Source organism: Salmo salar, chromosome 10, assembly GCF_965601325.2.
Source record: "Salmo salar chromosome 10, fSalSal1, whole genome shotgun sequence".
NCBI classification, from domain to species: Eukaryota; Metazoa; Chordata; class Actinopteri; order Salmoniformes; family Salmonidae; genus Salmo; species Salmo salar.
In genome coordinates, this window is record NC_138300.1 from 24,035,185 (window position 1) to 24,052,982 (window position 17,798).

At 43.4% G+C, this 17,798-nt stretch overlaps 1 protein-coding gene across 6 annotated transcripts in view; it reads right to left on the minus strand.

The window, feature by feature from the left end:
- Window positions 1–911: 911 nt before the first annotated feature.
- The window catches only part of LOC106613806 (AP-3 complex subunit delta-1), a 32,318-nt gene continuing 15,431 nt past the window's right edge, over window positions 912–17,798 (minus strand). The window contains exons 18-35 of one of the 6 annotated variants that reach the window (XM_014216432.3): window positions 16,749–16,820; window positions 16,468–16,543; window positions 15,887–16,080; window positions 14,821–14,894; window positions 14,506–14,526; window positions 13,700–13,853; window positions 13,458–13,589; window positions 7,333–7,386; window positions 6,233–6,343; window positions 5,903–6,040; window positions 5,572–5,619; window positions 5,405–5,425; window positions 4,769–4,958; window positions 4,572–4,660; window positions 4,312–4,397; window positions 4,024–4,145; window positions 3,452–3,531; window positions 912–3,312 (exon numbers count right to left, since the gene is read on the minus strand). In XM_014216432.3, the coding sequence (XP_014071907.1) occupies window positions 3,217–3,312; window positions 3,452–3,531; window positions 4,024–4,145; window positions 4,312–4,397; window positions 4,572–4,660; window positions 4,769–4,958; window positions 5,405–5,425; window positions 5,572–5,619; window positions 5,903–6,040; window positions 6,233–6,343; window positions 7,333–7,386; window positions 13,458–13,589; window positions 13,700–13,853; window positions 14,506–14,526; window positions 14,821–14,894; window positions 15,887–16,080; window positions 16,468–16,543; window positions 16,749–16,820 (1,758 nt within the window). In that variant the 3' untranslated portion in view covers window positions 912–3,216. Of the gene's footprint in view, window positions 3,313–3,451; window positions 3,532–4,023; window positions 4,146–4,311; window positions 4,398–4,571; window positions 4,661–4,768; window positions 4,959–5,404; window positions 5,426–5,571; window positions 5,620–5,902; window positions 6,041–6,232; window positions 6,344–7,332; window positions 7,387–13,457; window positions 13,590–13,699; window positions 13,854–14,505; window positions 14,527–14,820; window positions 14,895–15,886; window positions 16,096–16,467; window positions 16,544–16,748; window positions 16,821–17,798 lie in introns of all 6 variants that reach the window. The other 5 variants (XM_014216431.3, XM_014216434.3, XM_014216435.3 and 2 more) reach the window with 5 other exon arrangements.

Consider the following 17,798-nt stretch of genomic DNA (forward strand, 5'->3'; position numbering starts at 1 on the left):
TTCATGAGCTGAACCAAAAGATCCCAGAAATGTCCTATATGCACAAAAAACGTATTTCTATCAAATGTTATCCACAAATTTGTTGACATCTCTGTTAGTGAGCATTTCTCCTTTGCCAAGATAATCAATCCACCTGACAGATGTGGCATATAAAAAAAAAACAGATTAAACAGCATGATCATTACACATTGTACTGGGGACACTCTAAAATGTGCAGTTTTGTCACACAACACAATGTCACAAATGTCTGAAGTTTTGAGGGAGCGTGCAATTGGAATGCCGACTATAGGAATGTTCAACAGAGAATTGAATGTTAATTTCTCTACCATAAGTCGCCTCCACATCCAGCTTCTTCACCTGCGGGATCATCTGAGGAGAGGGAGTGGGGTGCTGAGAAGTATTTCTGTCTGTAATAAAGCCCTTTTTTGTGGGGGGGGAAACTCATTATGATTGGCTGGGCCTGGCTCCCCAGTGGGTGGGCCTATGCCCACCCATGGCTGCGCCCCTGCCCAGTCATGTGAAATCCATAGATTAGGGCCTAATCAATTTATTTCAATTGACCAATTTCCTTCTATGAACAATAACTCGTAAAATCGAATTGTTATGTTTATATTTTTGTTCAGTATACATAAGCTACATTGATAATTTAATCGGACTTGCACACACAAAAGTACATGCAATTTCACTGAATATACAAATACAAACACAAAACAGGAATTATAATGAATCAGTCAATAAAGGAAAGATAAGATGTGCAAGCAGCTCAGCCTTTATTTCAATTTGGGTAGACTTATCCGTTCTTTAAAGGGAATGTTGATATGTCAGACGACTACTATTGTCTTGCTTATGTAGTCCCCTCTTAAAACATATTACAGCTAGAGAATTGCGAATGAATGAGTAGGACCTTCAAACAATGAGCAATGACAGTATATTTTAATGTCACAAGCCAACCTCAGCATGACAATCACTACAATTTACCAGAGAAATAATTAAGACAAAGTGGGTATCTTCATCGGAATAGCATCACAGTACCTTTCTTCTCTACTGAATTGGAGCCTCTGCCTCTCAGCACCATGCCACCAAATAGAACCTCCTTCCCCAATGTTAAATCATTTAAAACATTCAAAGATATCTTTTTTTTTTTTAATTGTATGGACTTAAACAGATAAAACTACAATACCATCAAACTGTAGAATGATGAAGTCAACTTTCACTTAATAAAAAAAAAACGTATAGAAAAAAGTCAATCAAGTAATGATGAGGGAGTTTGTGTGCGAGTTTGTCCTTGGATAGGGAAAATAATAAAAAGTATACATTCCTACTCATGCAAGATACAGATTTTAATTAAATACTCCGCACAAGAAATGTTCATAATTAGTACAATGTATTATTTAAAAGTAACCGTTTCATTCTGTAATGCCAATCAACATTTATTTTTAGGAAGGACATTCTGTAGGTAACGTCGCTGAAAAACAGTTCTTCACACCAACATGGGACAGAAGACATGTGTGGAATGGCTGGCCCATAGTCCAACAGGAGACCAACATCATCCACGCTTGCAAGACAGGAATGAGGGTTAGTCGGGATACAAACAAAAAACTATGGGATCAGTTTAAAGTTGCTAATACATCGTGCTGGACCAGGCAGTGAGACATGTTGAGAGTAACTACAGAGCAAACTTGTAACCTCTGAGCAAGTCATGAAAAGGAAGAAGCCATTTAAAACGATGAACATTAAAGGTTCATCATATTGTCAATGCACAGGATGTGGCAAGGCAGTTGAGAGAATAACACTGGAGTAAGATCGGTTTATGACTGTCTATCAGTGACGCGTATAATGTAGTGTAGTTTAAGAGTAAAAGTGGCAAGAGGTTTAGATGATTTGAAAGACAAACGTCTTATTGATTGACTGACAATGTTTTGCTTTCTCAAGACAGGAGGGAGCAGCAAACAAGAAGCCACCTTGACCAATACTGATTGAAAATAAAATACGAAACCAAGTGCCATTGATCTCTTAGAATAAAATGTGCCTGTATGACAACTACAATAGCCTTCCATTCCCATAGGTGATCCCAAACTAAGAAGATCAACACATGAGACCTACAACAAATTGATATTTGAAGCCTGCTATTATAGCAAAGCTATGTGAGAGGCTCTGGCTGCAATATGTGATAGCTAGCCTTCACTTAAATGTGTCACAAGTGAATAAAGAGAAACAGAGGCAGAGCAATGAGAAGTTCTATATTATTCGGTCACTCATTACAGATACTGTGGTAGACATGCCTGAGGCAAGAGAGATAGAGGTCTAGAACAGCACAGCAGATGAGCAGTTAAATATCCGTCAACCATTACAGCATAATCAAAGCAATAAATCAGACAATTGTAAAAAGATACCATTCTACCCATGACTAGAATAGGAGACAGAGCAAGACAGATGCAGAAACATTATCTTCGAGTACGGCTACGCTTTGAGATGATTCCAACACACTCTTAGTATAACTTTCCAGCTCAGGCATTTTCAATTCTTACAGGGATTGATATGTTACAGCGACACGGGTCAAACTGAAGTTTAGCACAGTTGGAGCAGGGACACCGGGTCTCAGGAGTTCAGTCTCCTTCAGGCAGGAGGTCAGATCAGGATGGAGGGAGGAGTTTACATGATGTTTCCATCTAGGGCCAGTCAGAGGGAGTCACACATGCTACCAGGACTATAGAGAGTAGTAGTAACACACTGATGTTTAATGCAAGGGGGTCGCAGAAAGATGTCAGAAATCAACAAAAACAGCAACAAACAGAAACAACCTGAAACAGTAAAAACACAATTCAACCAACAAAAAAAGTCCAGTTGTCAGATTACATTACACGACCGTCACAGACTGTAATGCCGATGAGCGAGAGGGAATGGGCACGAGTTCAGTCAGAGGTGTAGGATTGGGGAGCAGGTGAAACCAGTTTTTTGACAGTGGAAAAGAGATTTGAAACGAGGAAGAGGAACTAAAAGTGCACAGAGGGAGTGAGCATAGAGCAAGTTACTGATGGGGAAAGAACAATTGAGTGCAGGGGGGAAGTGAGAGAAGAAAGAAGAGTTGTGAATCTGAAGATGAATAAATAGGGTGAAATTGGGAGTGTTTGAAATGTGATCATACAAGTGTGTGTTTCAGCGAGCGAGGGGGTTTAACAGGGGGTAGGGGGGGCACCAAGTGGCTGTCAGACACAATCAGCACTGAGAAAAGGTGAGTTTGATCTCATCCAGCACATTCCCAAGCAGCCCCGGCTCGTCACATTTAGCGTCGATGGACACGGTGTGATCAGCCTGAAATGGACAGGGACAAAGACAGACAGAGGGCAAAGGTTACAATAACAACTCACAACCTATCTCATTTGAGTCGTCTGAACATGTGGATTCAACATGTGGCTCTTTGGACACCTAACTGAGGAGTAGAGCTACTCACAGTTTTGACCAGCAGACACACATGGTGACCCTGGATTGACCTGCTGTACATGGAGGCACAGGAATCAATCCTCTCCACAACTGGTAAGGTGACAAGAACACAACCGTAAGCTTGTTATACCATTCAGTCCATTCGCAGACACTGAATTATTGACACTTTTATTTAACTAGTCAAGTCAGTTAAGAACCAATTTTTATTTACACAGACGGCCTACCCTTGTTCAAGGGCAAAACGACAGATTTTTTTACCTCGTCAGATCGGGGATTCAACCCAGCAACCTTTCGGTTACTGACCCAACGCTCTAACCACTAGGCTACCTGCCACCCGACACTAATCTATGAACAGATGCAATCTCAACATCTAAGGTCTTTATCATCATCATCTTAAAGTGGACATGCTTATTCAAAGAGGTTTATATTTTCAAGAGGACAAGGCGAACTAGAATAAACACCCCAAATAATGGTTGGGTCCCTTCTCCACCTAACATCTCACCCTTTCCCCTGTATCCCAGTCCCTATCCCCCTCCCTCCCTTTTGCCTTCCACCTGTTTCCTCCAGTCCCAGTGTACCCACCAGAGAAGTGGTGGTGGAAGCAGATTCTGGCCAGTAGATGGTGGAAGGGCTGATTAACTCCCTCCAGCTTCAGAGAGCACCCCTTCAGGTCCCCTGACTCCAACAGCTTAGAATACGCATCACTGCAAACAACAGCAGCAATCACATTCACTACACATCACAGTTTAATCATGAGTTCAGATCAGGGCACAACACACTAAGCCAACAGCTCCAAATCTACAGTTAGGTAACGTTCATTATTACTGAACAGCAGAATGAGGTTCTTTGAGGGCAGCTAGTTGCACTGACCTGTAGCAGGGAGTGGTGATCAGGTAGGAGGTGCAGGTAAAGTGCAGTTTAAAGTCCAGTTTCTCGTGAGTGGAGGAATCATCAGTCTGTGAGACAACATAACAGCAGAAGATCAATAATATGCTTTTACAGATGAGAAATAAGTCAGTCAAACCTTGAGCAGTGAAGGAGACTGTATCCAGAGTCAATGTCGCAGACAGACTCACAGAGTGCTAGCAGGGGTGATGTGCGGGACTTTGTGGTGGGATAGACTAACTCACCTTGACTATGAAGGTGAGGGTTCCCTTCAGTTTCTGGGGCATCACGATGTTCTGCACTGAGAAGATGAAGCGTGCCTCGTTTGAGATCCCTGAGGAACAAGAGGAGATCAAACATTAGTCTGGCTGCAAAACAGGAATTTTAATATTTGGAAGTGAATATAGTTGAATAATAGTCTCCATCCCCGCTCTCTCCTCACCGGGGGGCAGTTGGAAGGGCACGGTGAGGCCGTCGTGTGGCCCAGCTCCATCAGGCCGCTGCAGTTTGGAGTTGAGAGAGTCCAGCACGTTGAACTCCATGGACTTGATAAAGCTGTCACACTTATTCTCAAATATGACAGAGACCACCACCTGGCTACCGTCCTGCAGATTCCCCTGGATGTCACACACCTGGAGGGGAGAGAGAGAGAGAGAGAGCGAGAGAGAGAGAGAGAGGGATGAGGGGAGAGAAAGCGGAGGTCGATCCACTCCGTAGCCAGCAGTGTTCACACAAGGAGCCCGGCAGATTGATTTGCATGCAAAACCACAGCAAACCAGCAAATCGATTCACCCATTCCAATCCCAACACGAATCCCATGTGATTTTTCATAAGCAATCTGGAAGCATTGATAGGATAGTAAAGAACCATAACATCACACACAAGAGGATGCCCCTGGCTTATGGTGTTTTGAATAACAGGGTCACGTTTTCCAATATATGCATGTCTCTGCATAACAGCTTGGTTATCACAGGGTGGTTAAGCCAGGGAGCACAGTCTAAGTCACAACCATACAGCACATCTAAAAGATTCTCCTGTAAAACCCATAGCCTGCAGTTCACAGAACATCAGGTAATACCTTATCAGCATCCTGCTTCATCTTAAGAGAAAAAGAGGTCCACATATAGTATTTATATATTATGTTAAAATGACCCTTCTCAGTTCCCATATCATCAGCCATCCACATAGAATATACAATAGTATTTATCTTTCGTTCAGCCAAGCTTCTCTCTCAATCATACTCACCATCTTGATGTAGGAGTTCTCAGCCAGCAGGGCGTAATTGGACATGGGCTGTAACAAGAGAGGCGTCTGGTCAGTTCTCACCCGTCACTCAATATGCAAACAAGGAAACCAGACTGCCGTGTGGATTATGTATATACTATTAGACAGGCAGTGTATACACAATGCACACTTGACTGTGCCAATCAAAGAGTGGGGGTGTGTCAACAGACCAAAACCATACAATGAAAATGAGAGTTAATCTATGAATTTAACATCCAGCGGACAAGGATTTGACATAACGGACAGGGATTGGTCAGATAATTGACAGAGTGAACAGTGATTGGTTACCAACCGGCAGAGGCTCCTCCTCCTCCACAGTGCCGTTCTGCACAGACTCGTCTCCAGCGCCATCGCTATGGCGATTATGATGGTGCTTCTTTTTCTTCTCCTCTTTTTTCTGCTTCTTCTTCTTCTTGTGCTTGGAGGATTTCTGAGAGGGAAACAAGCAGGGGTTTAAGTGAAGGACAGTCGATTCAGAAAGAGGGAGTGAAAATGTCCAATGGGGAAGTGCTCAGACAAGATCGGTCAAAATACAGTATCCTGTTGTGGTAGTCCAATGTAGAATCCTTAGTAACAGCTAAGATTTCTGTCTTGTGATTATGGCATCAGTGGAGTGACTCACAGTCTCCTCCGGCTCAGTGTCTTTGGCCTCTTCAGGCTCAGAGTCTGCTGCCACGGCAGCCATATCAGATGCCGTCCTAGGGGTGGAGGCAGGGGGAGCTTCTGCTGCTGCCTGTCAACACACACACACCAATAAAGTTAGTTGGATACATTTAGGAGGATTACTGACATACAACACACCGTCATTTATTGATCATATACAAGTACAGGTACAGTACAAGTACAGTAGCTTGGGTTAGTTGTAGTAATTTGTTTGTTGTTAGGAAGTTCTTTAATGCTGACATTGTTCCAATGGACCCATTGTCAATATCTGTGTTTTAGTGGAACGATCATAGACAACACACATACAAACAGAACAGGTTCAAACAGGATGTGTGAAGTCCCATTTGGGTGACTGATAGACTTACAGCCCATTTCCTGAGGGCAGACGGTTGGTGTGAAGTAAACAAAGTGCTTTCATTATACATTTTTCTCAACATGCAGAGCCCCAAAACAAATGTACAGGCCAATGATCAGATTCTGATTGAAACAGTCATATACAGCAGGGGCAGAACAGAGGACAGAGAGTGTGGGGTCACAGAGACGTTAAAGTAACTTTATGACCTAGTCTGAGCTCAAACTGAATACTGTACAGTCCTCTTCAGTCTCCCGCCTGGTCTGACAGCTGCTCTGGGCTAGAGGTAGTCTGAACACACAGGGTATGTAGTCAAACACGCAGTCAGTAGTCAAAAACACAGTCTATAATGTAGTCATACACACGAAGAGCTGTGCTACTGTTGCAGTGGTTTGACTTGATCAACAGGAACTGTCAGCAAGATTCCAGACACTCTGAGGCCCCTGAACTTGACAACTGTGAACCCACCACAGACGAGAAACAGACACACACTGAGCAAAACAAAAACAACCAACACAATTTCAAAGAACAGAAAACCACAGCCCAAGAACGAGTAGGGTTATGTGCCCTGTGAAAGAGAGGAAGTAATGTAAGCGCGAAAGAAGAGAAGCGTGAATGGAAGAAGGAAAGAAAGAAGCACGCATGAGAGGTGCTGTTCGAACACAAATGACAACAAGGAATGACTAAGAGAGAGAGGGGAACTCAACCTGAGGGTTAGAGGGCACCGGAGCATTTGAGAGCCAGAAATCCAGATCCGAAGCCTAGAACAGGGAGGGAGGGAGGGGCCAGAGAGGTTAAACATTTTAGTGCTTCCTCTTCATGAAAATGGATACAGAGATTACACTGTTCTTTTCATGAATAAATCAAGTATTTCAAAGAGAGACTAGCAGCACTGAAATCTAAGAACTCATACTGATACTTGATTTAATCTTTATTGCTGATAGGAAGGGAGGGGCTTGAAAGCAGCAATGACAATGTTTGATGAATGAAAATTATCAAAAGAAAATTGTTTGCTTGACAGATATGACCTCCTGTATTCTTAACCCAGAGTTCGCTCTAGAAAATGTATCCTCCATATTCTTTCCTCTGGCTGATAAACACGCCCCTTTTAAATAATTCAGAGTCAAAGAAAACCAGGGGTTAGACCTTCAGCGCTCATTCAGATGAGAAATCCTGCCTGGGCCAAAGCCAGGAAAACTGACTAGTGGACTGGCAATCTTTCAGACAACTGAGAAACAGATGTACTATCTCGATTAAGAAAGCTAAATCAAGCTACTTTTTAAGCTCCAGCTGACTGCTAGTGATCCTTCTAAATTTTGGAAAACAGTAAATGCACTGAAGTGTACAAATTCCTCTTCTTCCCTGCCTTAACAAGTTCTGACTCTGGCATCCTAACGGAGAAAAATGGGATAAGTGATGCTTTTATCATCTCGGCAGGCTTTTTATTTGAGAGAAACTGTGGTTTAATTGACCCTGGTCCGTCAATCAACTGCTCTTCCCTCTGCCCGCCTCTAGCTGACTCGACGGTTAACTGTCAACTTGTAGTGAATCTTTGTTTTCATTTAAACAATTTACAACCTGTGATGTACTAGATGCCTTGCTTAAGATTGATGTAAAAAAAAATAAGAATCCACTGGGGCTGATATGCATTTTTGCTGCAGATCTCTGCCCCCCAGATTGTGGAATCATTAACCCATATTTTGAACCCAATGACTATCTGGCACTATCCCCAATGTTTGGAAGGTGGCCCATGTACTCCCCCATCACAAAAGGTGGAGCCCCTTATGAACTAAATAAAATCACCCTATTTATTAAAAAAAAACTCTTGCCTAGATAAAATATTAGAATCCTTTATTCATTCTCAGCTAAGATCTTTCAACTGCATCCTAAATGTCCACCAGTCAGTGCTATGACCTGGTCTAAAACCTCTCTCTGCTGCATCCTAAATGTCCACCAGTCAGTGCTATGACCTGGTCTAAAACCTCTCTCTGCTGCATCCTAAATGTCCACCAGTCAGTGCTATGACCTGGTCTAAAACCTCTCTCTGCTGCATCCTAAATGTCCACCAGTCAGTGCTATGACCTGGTCTAAAACCTCTCTCTGCTGCATCCTAAATGTCCACCAGTCAGTGCTATGACCTGGTCTAAAACCTCTCTCTGTTGCATCCTAAATGTCCACCAGTCAGTGCTATGACCTGGTCTAAAACCTCTCTCTGCTGCATCCTAAATGTCCACCAGTCAGTGCTATGACCTGGTCTAAAACCTCTCTCTGCTGCATCCTAAATGTCCACCAGTCAGTGCTATGACCTGGTCTAAAACCTCTCTCTGCTGCATCCTAAATGTCCACCAGTCAGTGCTATGACCTGGTCTAAAACCTCTCTCTGCTGCATCCTAAATGTCCACCAGTCAGTGCTATGACCTGGTCTAAAACCTCTCTCTGCTGCATCCTAAATGTCCACCAGTCAGTGCTATGACCTGGTCTAAAACCTCTCTCTGTTGCATCCTAAATGTCCACCAGTCAGTGCTATGACCTGGTCTAAAACCTCTCTCTGCTGCATCCTAAATGTCCACCAGTCAGTGCTATGACCTGGTCTAAAACCTCTCTCTGCTGCATCCTAAATGTCCACCAGTCAGTGCTATGACCTGGTCTAAAACCTCTCTCTGCTGCATCCCTAGCTATAAATTATGTTGTTAACTGTATGGATAAAAGACAACATTGTGCTGCCCTCTTCATTGATCTGTCAAAGGCCTTCGATACTGTTGCTCACTCACTGCTAATTCAGAGGATTTCCTCAAATTGGCCTACACCAGGCTGAAAGTAAATGGTTTTAAAATTACTTGACACAAAACTCAATGTGTATCTACTGATTGTGAAAATCTGATTTTTCTGAGCATAACGAAAGGTGTCCTGCAGGGGTCAATTCTGGGTCCTGTACTTTTTATTGTTTACATTGACAAATGAACCTGGACTTGTATGCTGTTGATAGTGTTGTGTATGCTATTGCCCCCACAGTTGACCAGGGTCTATCTGACCTACAGTCTGCCTTCATTGTATTACAGAAAAACCTTGACCTGTAATTAGCATTAAATGCAGGTTAAATTAAGTAAACAGTGCCTTCAAAAAGTATTCACACGCCTAGACTTTTTCACATTGAGTTGCTGCCTGAATTTAAAATGGATTAAACATACATTTGTCACTGGCAACACAATATCCCATAATGTCAAAGTGGAATTATGGTTTTTCAAAATAAACAAATGTATAAAAAAAATGGCGCAGGGTTTGGGGGTGCGGAGTGGAGGGAGCGGTTTTGAGGGAGGTGGGGGGGGGGGGGGGGTTCTTGGATGGTTGGTGGCCTGGTGGTTGGGCCGGTAGGTCGCTGGTTCGGGTCCCCGATTTGACTTGGTGGTAGATCTATAGACATGCCCTTGGGCGCAGCACTTGACCCTGGTTGCTAGATGACTGAATAATGTATAAGTTGAGCGGTTTCACCGCAGGTAGATTGTATGTTAAACATGATTTTTTAATGACTACCTCATCTCTGTACCCCACAAATACAATGATCTGTAAGGTCCCTCATTCGAGCAGTGAATTTCAAACAGATTCAACCACAAAGACCAAGGAGGTTTTCTAATGCCTCGCAAAGAAGGGTAACTATTGGTAAAAAAAATTAAAAGATGACAACTGAATATCTCTGAGTATGGTGAAATTATTCATTACACTTTGGATGGTTTATCAATACACCCAATCACTACAAAGATGAAAGATGTCCTTCTTACTTCCTAACTCAGTTGCGGGAGAAGGAAACCGATCAGGGATCTAAAACAATTAAAGTTGAATGGCTGTGATAAGAAAAAAACTGAGGATGGAACAACATTGTAATTACTCTACAATACTAACTGAATTGACAAGAGTGAAAAGGACGAAGCCTGTACAGAATAATATTCCAAAACAAGCATCCTGTTTGCAACAAGGTACTAAAGTAATACTGCAAAGAATTTGGCAAAGCAATTAACTTTTTGTCCTGAATACCAAGTGTTATGTTTGGGGGCAAATTCAATACATTACTGAGTACCACTCTCCATATTTTCAAGCATAATGGTGGCTGCATCCTGTTATGGGTATGCTTGTAATTGTTAAGCACTGGGGGGGGGGGGGAAAATCAGGCTATAAAATAAATGGAATGGAGCTAAGCGCAGCCAAAATCCTAGAGGAAAACCTGGTTCAATCTGCTTTCCACCAGACACGGAGATGAATTCACCCTTCAGCAGGACAAAAACCTAAAACACAAGGCCAAATCTACACTGGAGTTGCTTACCAAGAAGACGGTGAATAGATTCCTGAGGGGCCGAGTTACAGTTGACTTAAATCTACTTGAAAAACTATGGAAAGACCTAAAAATGGTTGTCTAGCAGTGATCAACAACCAATTTGACAGAGCTTTAGGAATTTTGAAAATAAAAATAAAAAAAATGGGCAAATGTTGCACAGTCCAGGTGCGCAAAGCTTAGAGACTTGAAGCCAAAAAGCTGTAAAATCACTGCCAAAGGTGTTTCTACAAATTATTGACTCAGGTGTGAATACTTACAGTACCTTACTATTTTCTACATTGTAGAATAATAGTGAGACATCAAAACTATGAACACATATCAAAATGTATAAGTGTGCCTTGAATTCTAAATTAAACACTGACAGTGTCACAAGCAAAAGCACCCCCACACCTCCTCCATGCTTCAAGGTGGGAACCACACAAGCAGAGATCATCCGTTGACCTACTCTGCGTCTCAAAAAGACGCAAAAAAAACAATTATCTCAAATTTTGAAAGATTTCCACCAGTCTAATGTCCATTGCTTGTGTTTCTTGGCCCAAGCAAGTCTCTTCTTCTTGTTGGTGTCCTTTTGTAGTGGTTTCTTTGCAGCAATTTGACCATGAAGGCCTGATTCACGCAGTCTCCTCTGAACAGTTGATGTTGAGATGTGTCTGTTACTAGAACTCTGAAGCATTTATTTGGGCTGCAATTTCTGAGGCTGGTAACTACTGAACTTGTACTCTGCAGCAGAGGTAACTCTGGGTCTTCATTTTATGTGGCAGTCCTCATGAGAGCCAGTTTCATTATAGCGCTTGGTTTTTTGCAACTGCACAAAAATCCAGATTGAGTAACTTTCATGTCTCAAAGTAATGATGGAGTGTAATTTCTCTTTGCTTATTTGAGCTGTTCTTGCCATAATATGGACTTGGTCTTTGACCAAATAGGGTGATCTTCTGTATACCAACCCTACCTTATCACAACACAACTGATTGGCTCAAACACATTAAGGAAAAAAATCCACTATTTAACAAGGCACACCTGTTAATTGAAATGCATTCCAGGTGACTACCTCATGAAGCTGGTTGAGAGAATGCCAATAGTGTGCAACTATCATCAGGGCAAAGGGTTAGAATAATCTCAAAAATATTTGGATTTCTTTAACACTTTTTTTGGTTACTAGGTGATTTCCATATGTGTTATTTCATAGTTCTCTTCACTATTATTCTACAACGTAAAAAATAGTAAAAATAAAGAAAACCTCTTGAATGAGTAGGCGTGTCTAAACTTTTGACTGGTACTGTAAGTATTCAGACCCTTTGCGATGAGACTCGAAACTGAGCTCAGATGCATCCTGTTTCCATTGATCATCCTTGAGATGTTTCTAGAACTTTATTGGAGTCACTCTGACAGAGCTCTAGAGTTCCTCTGTGTAGATGGGAGAACCTTCCAGAATGACAACCATCTCTGCAGCACTCCCAATCAGGCCTTTATAGTAGAGTGGCCAGACAGAAGCTGTCTCCTCAGAAAAAGGCACGACAGCCCGCTTGGAATTTGCCAAAAGGCACCTAAAGACTCTCAGACCATGAGAAATACGATTATCTGGTCTGATGAAACCAAGATTGAACTCTTTGACCTGAATACCAAGCATCACGTATAGAGGAAACCTGGCACCATCCCTACGGAGAAGTATGGTGGCAGCATCATGCTGTGGGAGACTAGTCAGGATCAAGGGAAAGATGAACAGAGCAAAGTACAGAGAGATCCTTGATGAAAACCTGCTCCAGAGAGCTCAGGACCTCAGACTGGGGTGACGGTTCATCTTCCAACAGGACAATGACCCTAAGCACACAGCCAAGACAACGCAGGAGTGGCTTCGGGACAAGTCTCTGAATGTCCTTGAGTGGCCCAGCCAGAACCTGGACTTTAACCCAATCGAACATCTCTGGAGAGACCTGAAAATAGCTGTGCAGCAACGCTCCCTATCCAACCTGACAAAGATTGAGAGGATCTGCAGAGAAGAATGCGAGGAACTCCCCAAATACAGGTGTGCCAAGCTTGTAGCGTCATACCCAAGAAGACTCGAGGCTGTAATCACTGCTTAAGGTGCTTCCACAAAGTACTGAGTAAAGGGTCTGAATACTTAAGTAAATGTGATATTTCAATTTTTTTGTATTTTATAAATTAGCCAACATTTCTAAAAACCTGTTTTTGCTTTATCATTATGGGGTATTGTTTCTAGATTGATGAGGGGGAAAAAACTATTTAATCCATTTTAGAATAAGGCTGTAACTTAACAAAATGTGGACAAAGTCAGAATACTTTCGACAGACAGACAGACAGACAGACAGACAGACAGACAGACAGACAGACAGACAGACAGACAGACAGACAGACAGACAGACAGACAGACAGACAGACAGACAGACAGACAGACAGACAGACAGACAGACAGACAGACAGACAGACAGACAGACAGACAGACATGTATATAGTTCCTGTATAAAAGCTCCCTTTGTGACATCATACCTCTGGTGTAGAGGCAGGAGGCGGGGCTGCCACCTCCTTGGTCTCTTCTGGTTGGACAGGCTCCTCTGACCCAGCGCCCATAAGATCCTCCTCTTCCTCTTGTTTGTGTTTTTTCTTCTTCTCTTTACTCTTCTACAATTACAAAAAAAACACCATCCTCAAGTCAATAAGATCTCAAATACTATGGAAACAGATGTCAAAAATATGGAAAATATTCTTAAGAAATAAAGATGGAGCCAAACCTTCCTGTCCTTCTTCTCCTTCTTCTCCTTTCCGGTCTTTTTCTTGGGCTCTGGAGCAACCTCCACCACCTGCCTGTCTTCCATGGGGCTCTTGAGGACCTCGTCGGGACGGTGCGACCTGACTGGCAGCTTCTTCTCACTGTCTGCCAGGGGCCTGAGAGCACAAAGAGAAGTAGACACACTTAAAACCACAGCCCTGCGTGTTGAGACAAAGCCCTCCACTCATCTCAAACACAAACCTTCAAAATGGGGAGGGGGGGGGGGGGGGGGGAACACTCCCATTAACAGGTTAATAAAATAATTAGCAATTAACATGTTGAAGACCAATGAATTGGGTGAGGATTAAAATAAGAGCAGCACGGTAGTCATCCAGGAGTAGTACTGGTGATTGAGTTTGGACTTCAGAAAATCAGCAGTTCCACTGACAAATCAATTAACTCCATCTATAAAACAGATTGATGTGATGAGAGTTTAAGTTAGTGAGAAGAGCGCTTTTCTTCAGCGCCTGCCACAATAACAGAGTTTTGGAAGGAGGGAATGCTGATATTCTGAAGGGAGCTTGTAGAAGGTTTCAAATGGAGTAGGGCTGAGAGGGAGAAAATAGTGTCGTTGAACACCGGGATCAAACTTCAAACTGTAAAGTCACGTCATGCCCAAACGGAGAGAGAGAGAGAGAATCAGATGAAGAGAGAGAGCAATGCTATGTTAGTGGGAGGGGGCAGGCGTGAGACTGGAGACAGACAGCAGATCAGTCAGTTTAGTATGCAGGCCCAGATGTGGCCTCCTGACACTGAGAACGTACTCACCTGCGAGATGCTGCCAGCAAACTGCTCGGACAAGGGGACAGAGAGGTGTGTGTGCATGAGAGAGAGAGAGAGAGAGAGAGAGAGAGAGAGAGGGAGAGAACCACAGAGCAGAGCACAGTGAGAGGGAGTGTGTGTGGATGGGAAGGGCCAGGCCAGGGCAGCACTAGCACCAATCTCTCATCATTGGTGCCAGGAAGAGATTATACACCCCCGCAGAGTATATAATAGCACAGCCTGTTTATATAGCCTGCGCTTTCATACTAATCCATTAGTGGACAGCTGTAATACAGAGAGGTCAGTGATGAGTGAACTCACTTGTCCAGGTCGATGTTCAGAGCTTTGTGGGGGTCGTTGGGATCTTTGTCGTCGTCATCACTGGGTAAGGCATTCTGAGACAGGAAGAGAGTCGAGTTAGTGACAGTGCAAAATAACATCCTTGCATTTAATATGAAATTAAAATGTGAATTACCACTCAATATAACAAATGTTTTATGGCTTCTTGGCCTGAGCCCCTTTCATGTGGTTTTGGGCTCTCTTTTTCCCTTAAATTCCTATATGAAACGTTCTGAACTAGAGGTCTTCACGGATCCACCTGTACCCGATTATCCGAGACCCAATCCAGAATTCTAAATAATGTCACAGGTCTGGGTCAGATGTGATATGATTGTCACGCCTCTCGGGTAGGTGTAATTTTAACTGACGTGTTCAGAAGGGCCGGTACAGATCCGAACGTGACTGCTGCAGTAGAGAGAAATGTAATCATTTATGCTGCTGCTCTTTCTTTTCGTGAGAGTGGAGTGTGGCGCGTGTAGCTTGTTGTTGTTGGCCAATCATAAGTCAAAGCAGCAATAGGCTACAGTCAGAGCCTCCGTGTGGAAAAAGTCAGACGATAACAAATCAATGGAAGATAGAATTAAAAGGAGAAGGATAGGCTACAACAACCAAGAGCCAACAGGTAGGCTGATGCTTAATATTCTGAATGGAGTTGTTGTTTGTAACTGTAAAATGAGAAAATGCATGCACTGCAGCCTCAGTTAGCCTAGCTAGCTAACGTTAGTTAGCATAACTAGCTTCTCCCGGTTTGATGCTGTCAAGACAGGTACTGTAATCATATTTGATGATAAATAACCTAGCCATGACACCTATTAGTCTACTATAGTGAGTCAGCTTGTTGGTTAAAACTTACATTTTAAGCTGCTTCCATCACTCAGATCGGACCAGGTCTGGATCTGACCAGATCTATACGGAACTGGTCACTATATTTAAAAAAAATATTTATGCATTTCGAGTCCGGGTGAGAAAGTCCCATGTCCATTTCAGAACAGGTCAACTTTTGGATCTGTGAAGACCTCTACTCTGAACACCATGTGTAAACCCCTACCTCTGGCATCTCCTCAGTGACGATGTCCACCATGTGTGCGGGGGTGATGTCCTCCTCGCTCTCTGGGCCAGAGTCCCCCCTCCTCCGGCGGCCCTTCTCGCCCTTCTTCTCGTCCTTCTCCCTCTTCTTCTTGTCCTTCTTCTTCTTCGCCTTGTTTTTCTCCCGACGCTCCTCTTCCAGCTTCACATACTGATCTGACATTGGCATCCCTAAACCAAACGGGAGGGAGAAAGAGCGAAGGAAGGAGAAAGAGGGGTTAAGTTATGTTACAGAGAGAAGTACAGTAGAGGGGTTAAGTTATGTTACAGAGAGAAGTACAGTAGAGGGGTTAAGTTATGTTACAGAGAGAAGTACAGTAGAGGGGTTAAGTTATGTTACAGAGAGAAGTACAGTAGAGGGGTTAAATTACGACAGAGAGAGATGAGAGTGAGAGAGGTACAGTAGAGGGGTTAAGGTATGACACAGAGGCAAAGAGAGAAAGAGGGAGATGGGTTAGGTTTGGATACAGTGTGCAAACCACTCACTGATACACTGTACATTGAAATCAGTAGTTAATAATCTAGTGGCCAGAGGCGACTGACCTGGGACCTTAAGAGGCACACTGAGGTCAATCTGCACCACTGGAATGTGCTCCACACCAACACCATCCTGGTACACCTGCGCACACACACACAGAAACAAGTCTTACAGACAGGAACTTTAACACACGAATGTGAACAACATATAACATAAAGGCTCCTAGTCCATTAAAATGATCATATTTAGATGGGAGTGGTTTGAAATGTGTAATTAATTACATTTCTGCAAGAGTCAGGATAACACACAAGACTAGCTGCCAATTGGGTAATGATGCTCTGAGTACCTTCTGAGAGGAGGGGGAGGCCTTGATGTAGAATGGGTTGTTGGCCTGCTCTGCCTTCCTTACTTCTCTCCTCTGGAGGGAGAAACAGCATAAAGTCAGTCATATGAAAACTCTTGTGTTTATATACTGCTCAAAAAAATAAAGGGGAACACTTAAACAACCCATCCTAGATCTGAATGAAAGAAATAATCTTATTAAATACTTTTTTCTTTACATAGTTGAATGTGCTGACAACAAAATCACACAAAAATAATCAATGGAAATCCAATTTATCAACCCATGGAGGTCTGGATTTGGAGTCACACTCAAAATTAAAGTGGAAAACCACACTACAGGCTGATCCAACTTTGATGTAATGTCCTTAAAACAAGTCAAAATGAGGCTCAGTAGTGTGTGTGTGGCCTCCACGTGCCTGTATGACCTCCCTACAACGCCTGGGCATGCTCCTGATGAGGTGGCGGATGGTCTCCTGAGGGATCTCCTCCCAGACCTGGACTAAAGCATCCGCCAACTCCTGGACAGTCTGTGGTGCAACGTGGCGTTTGTGGATGGAGCGAGACATGATGTCCCAGATGTGCTCAATTGGATTCAGGTCTGGGGAACGGGCGGGCCAGTCCATAGCATCAATGCCTTCCTCTTGCAGGAACTGCTGACACACTCCAGCCACATGAGGTCTAGCATTGTCTTGCATTAGGAGGAACCCAGGGCCAACCGCACCAGCATATGGTCTCACAAGGGGTCTGAGGATCTCATCTCGGTACCTAATGGCAGTCAGGCTACCTCTGGCGAGTACATGGAGGGCTGTGCGTCCCCCCAAAGAAATGCCACCCCACACCATGACTGACCCACCGCCAAACCGGTCATGCTGGAGGATGTTGCAAGCAGCAGAACGTTCTCCACGGCGTCTCCAGACTCTGTCACGTCTGTCACATGTGCTCAGTGTGAACCTGCTTTCATCTGTGAAGAGCACAGGGCGCCAGTGGCGAATTTGCCACTCTTGGTGTTCTCTGGCAAATGCCAAACGTCCTGCACGGTGTTGGGCTGTAAGCA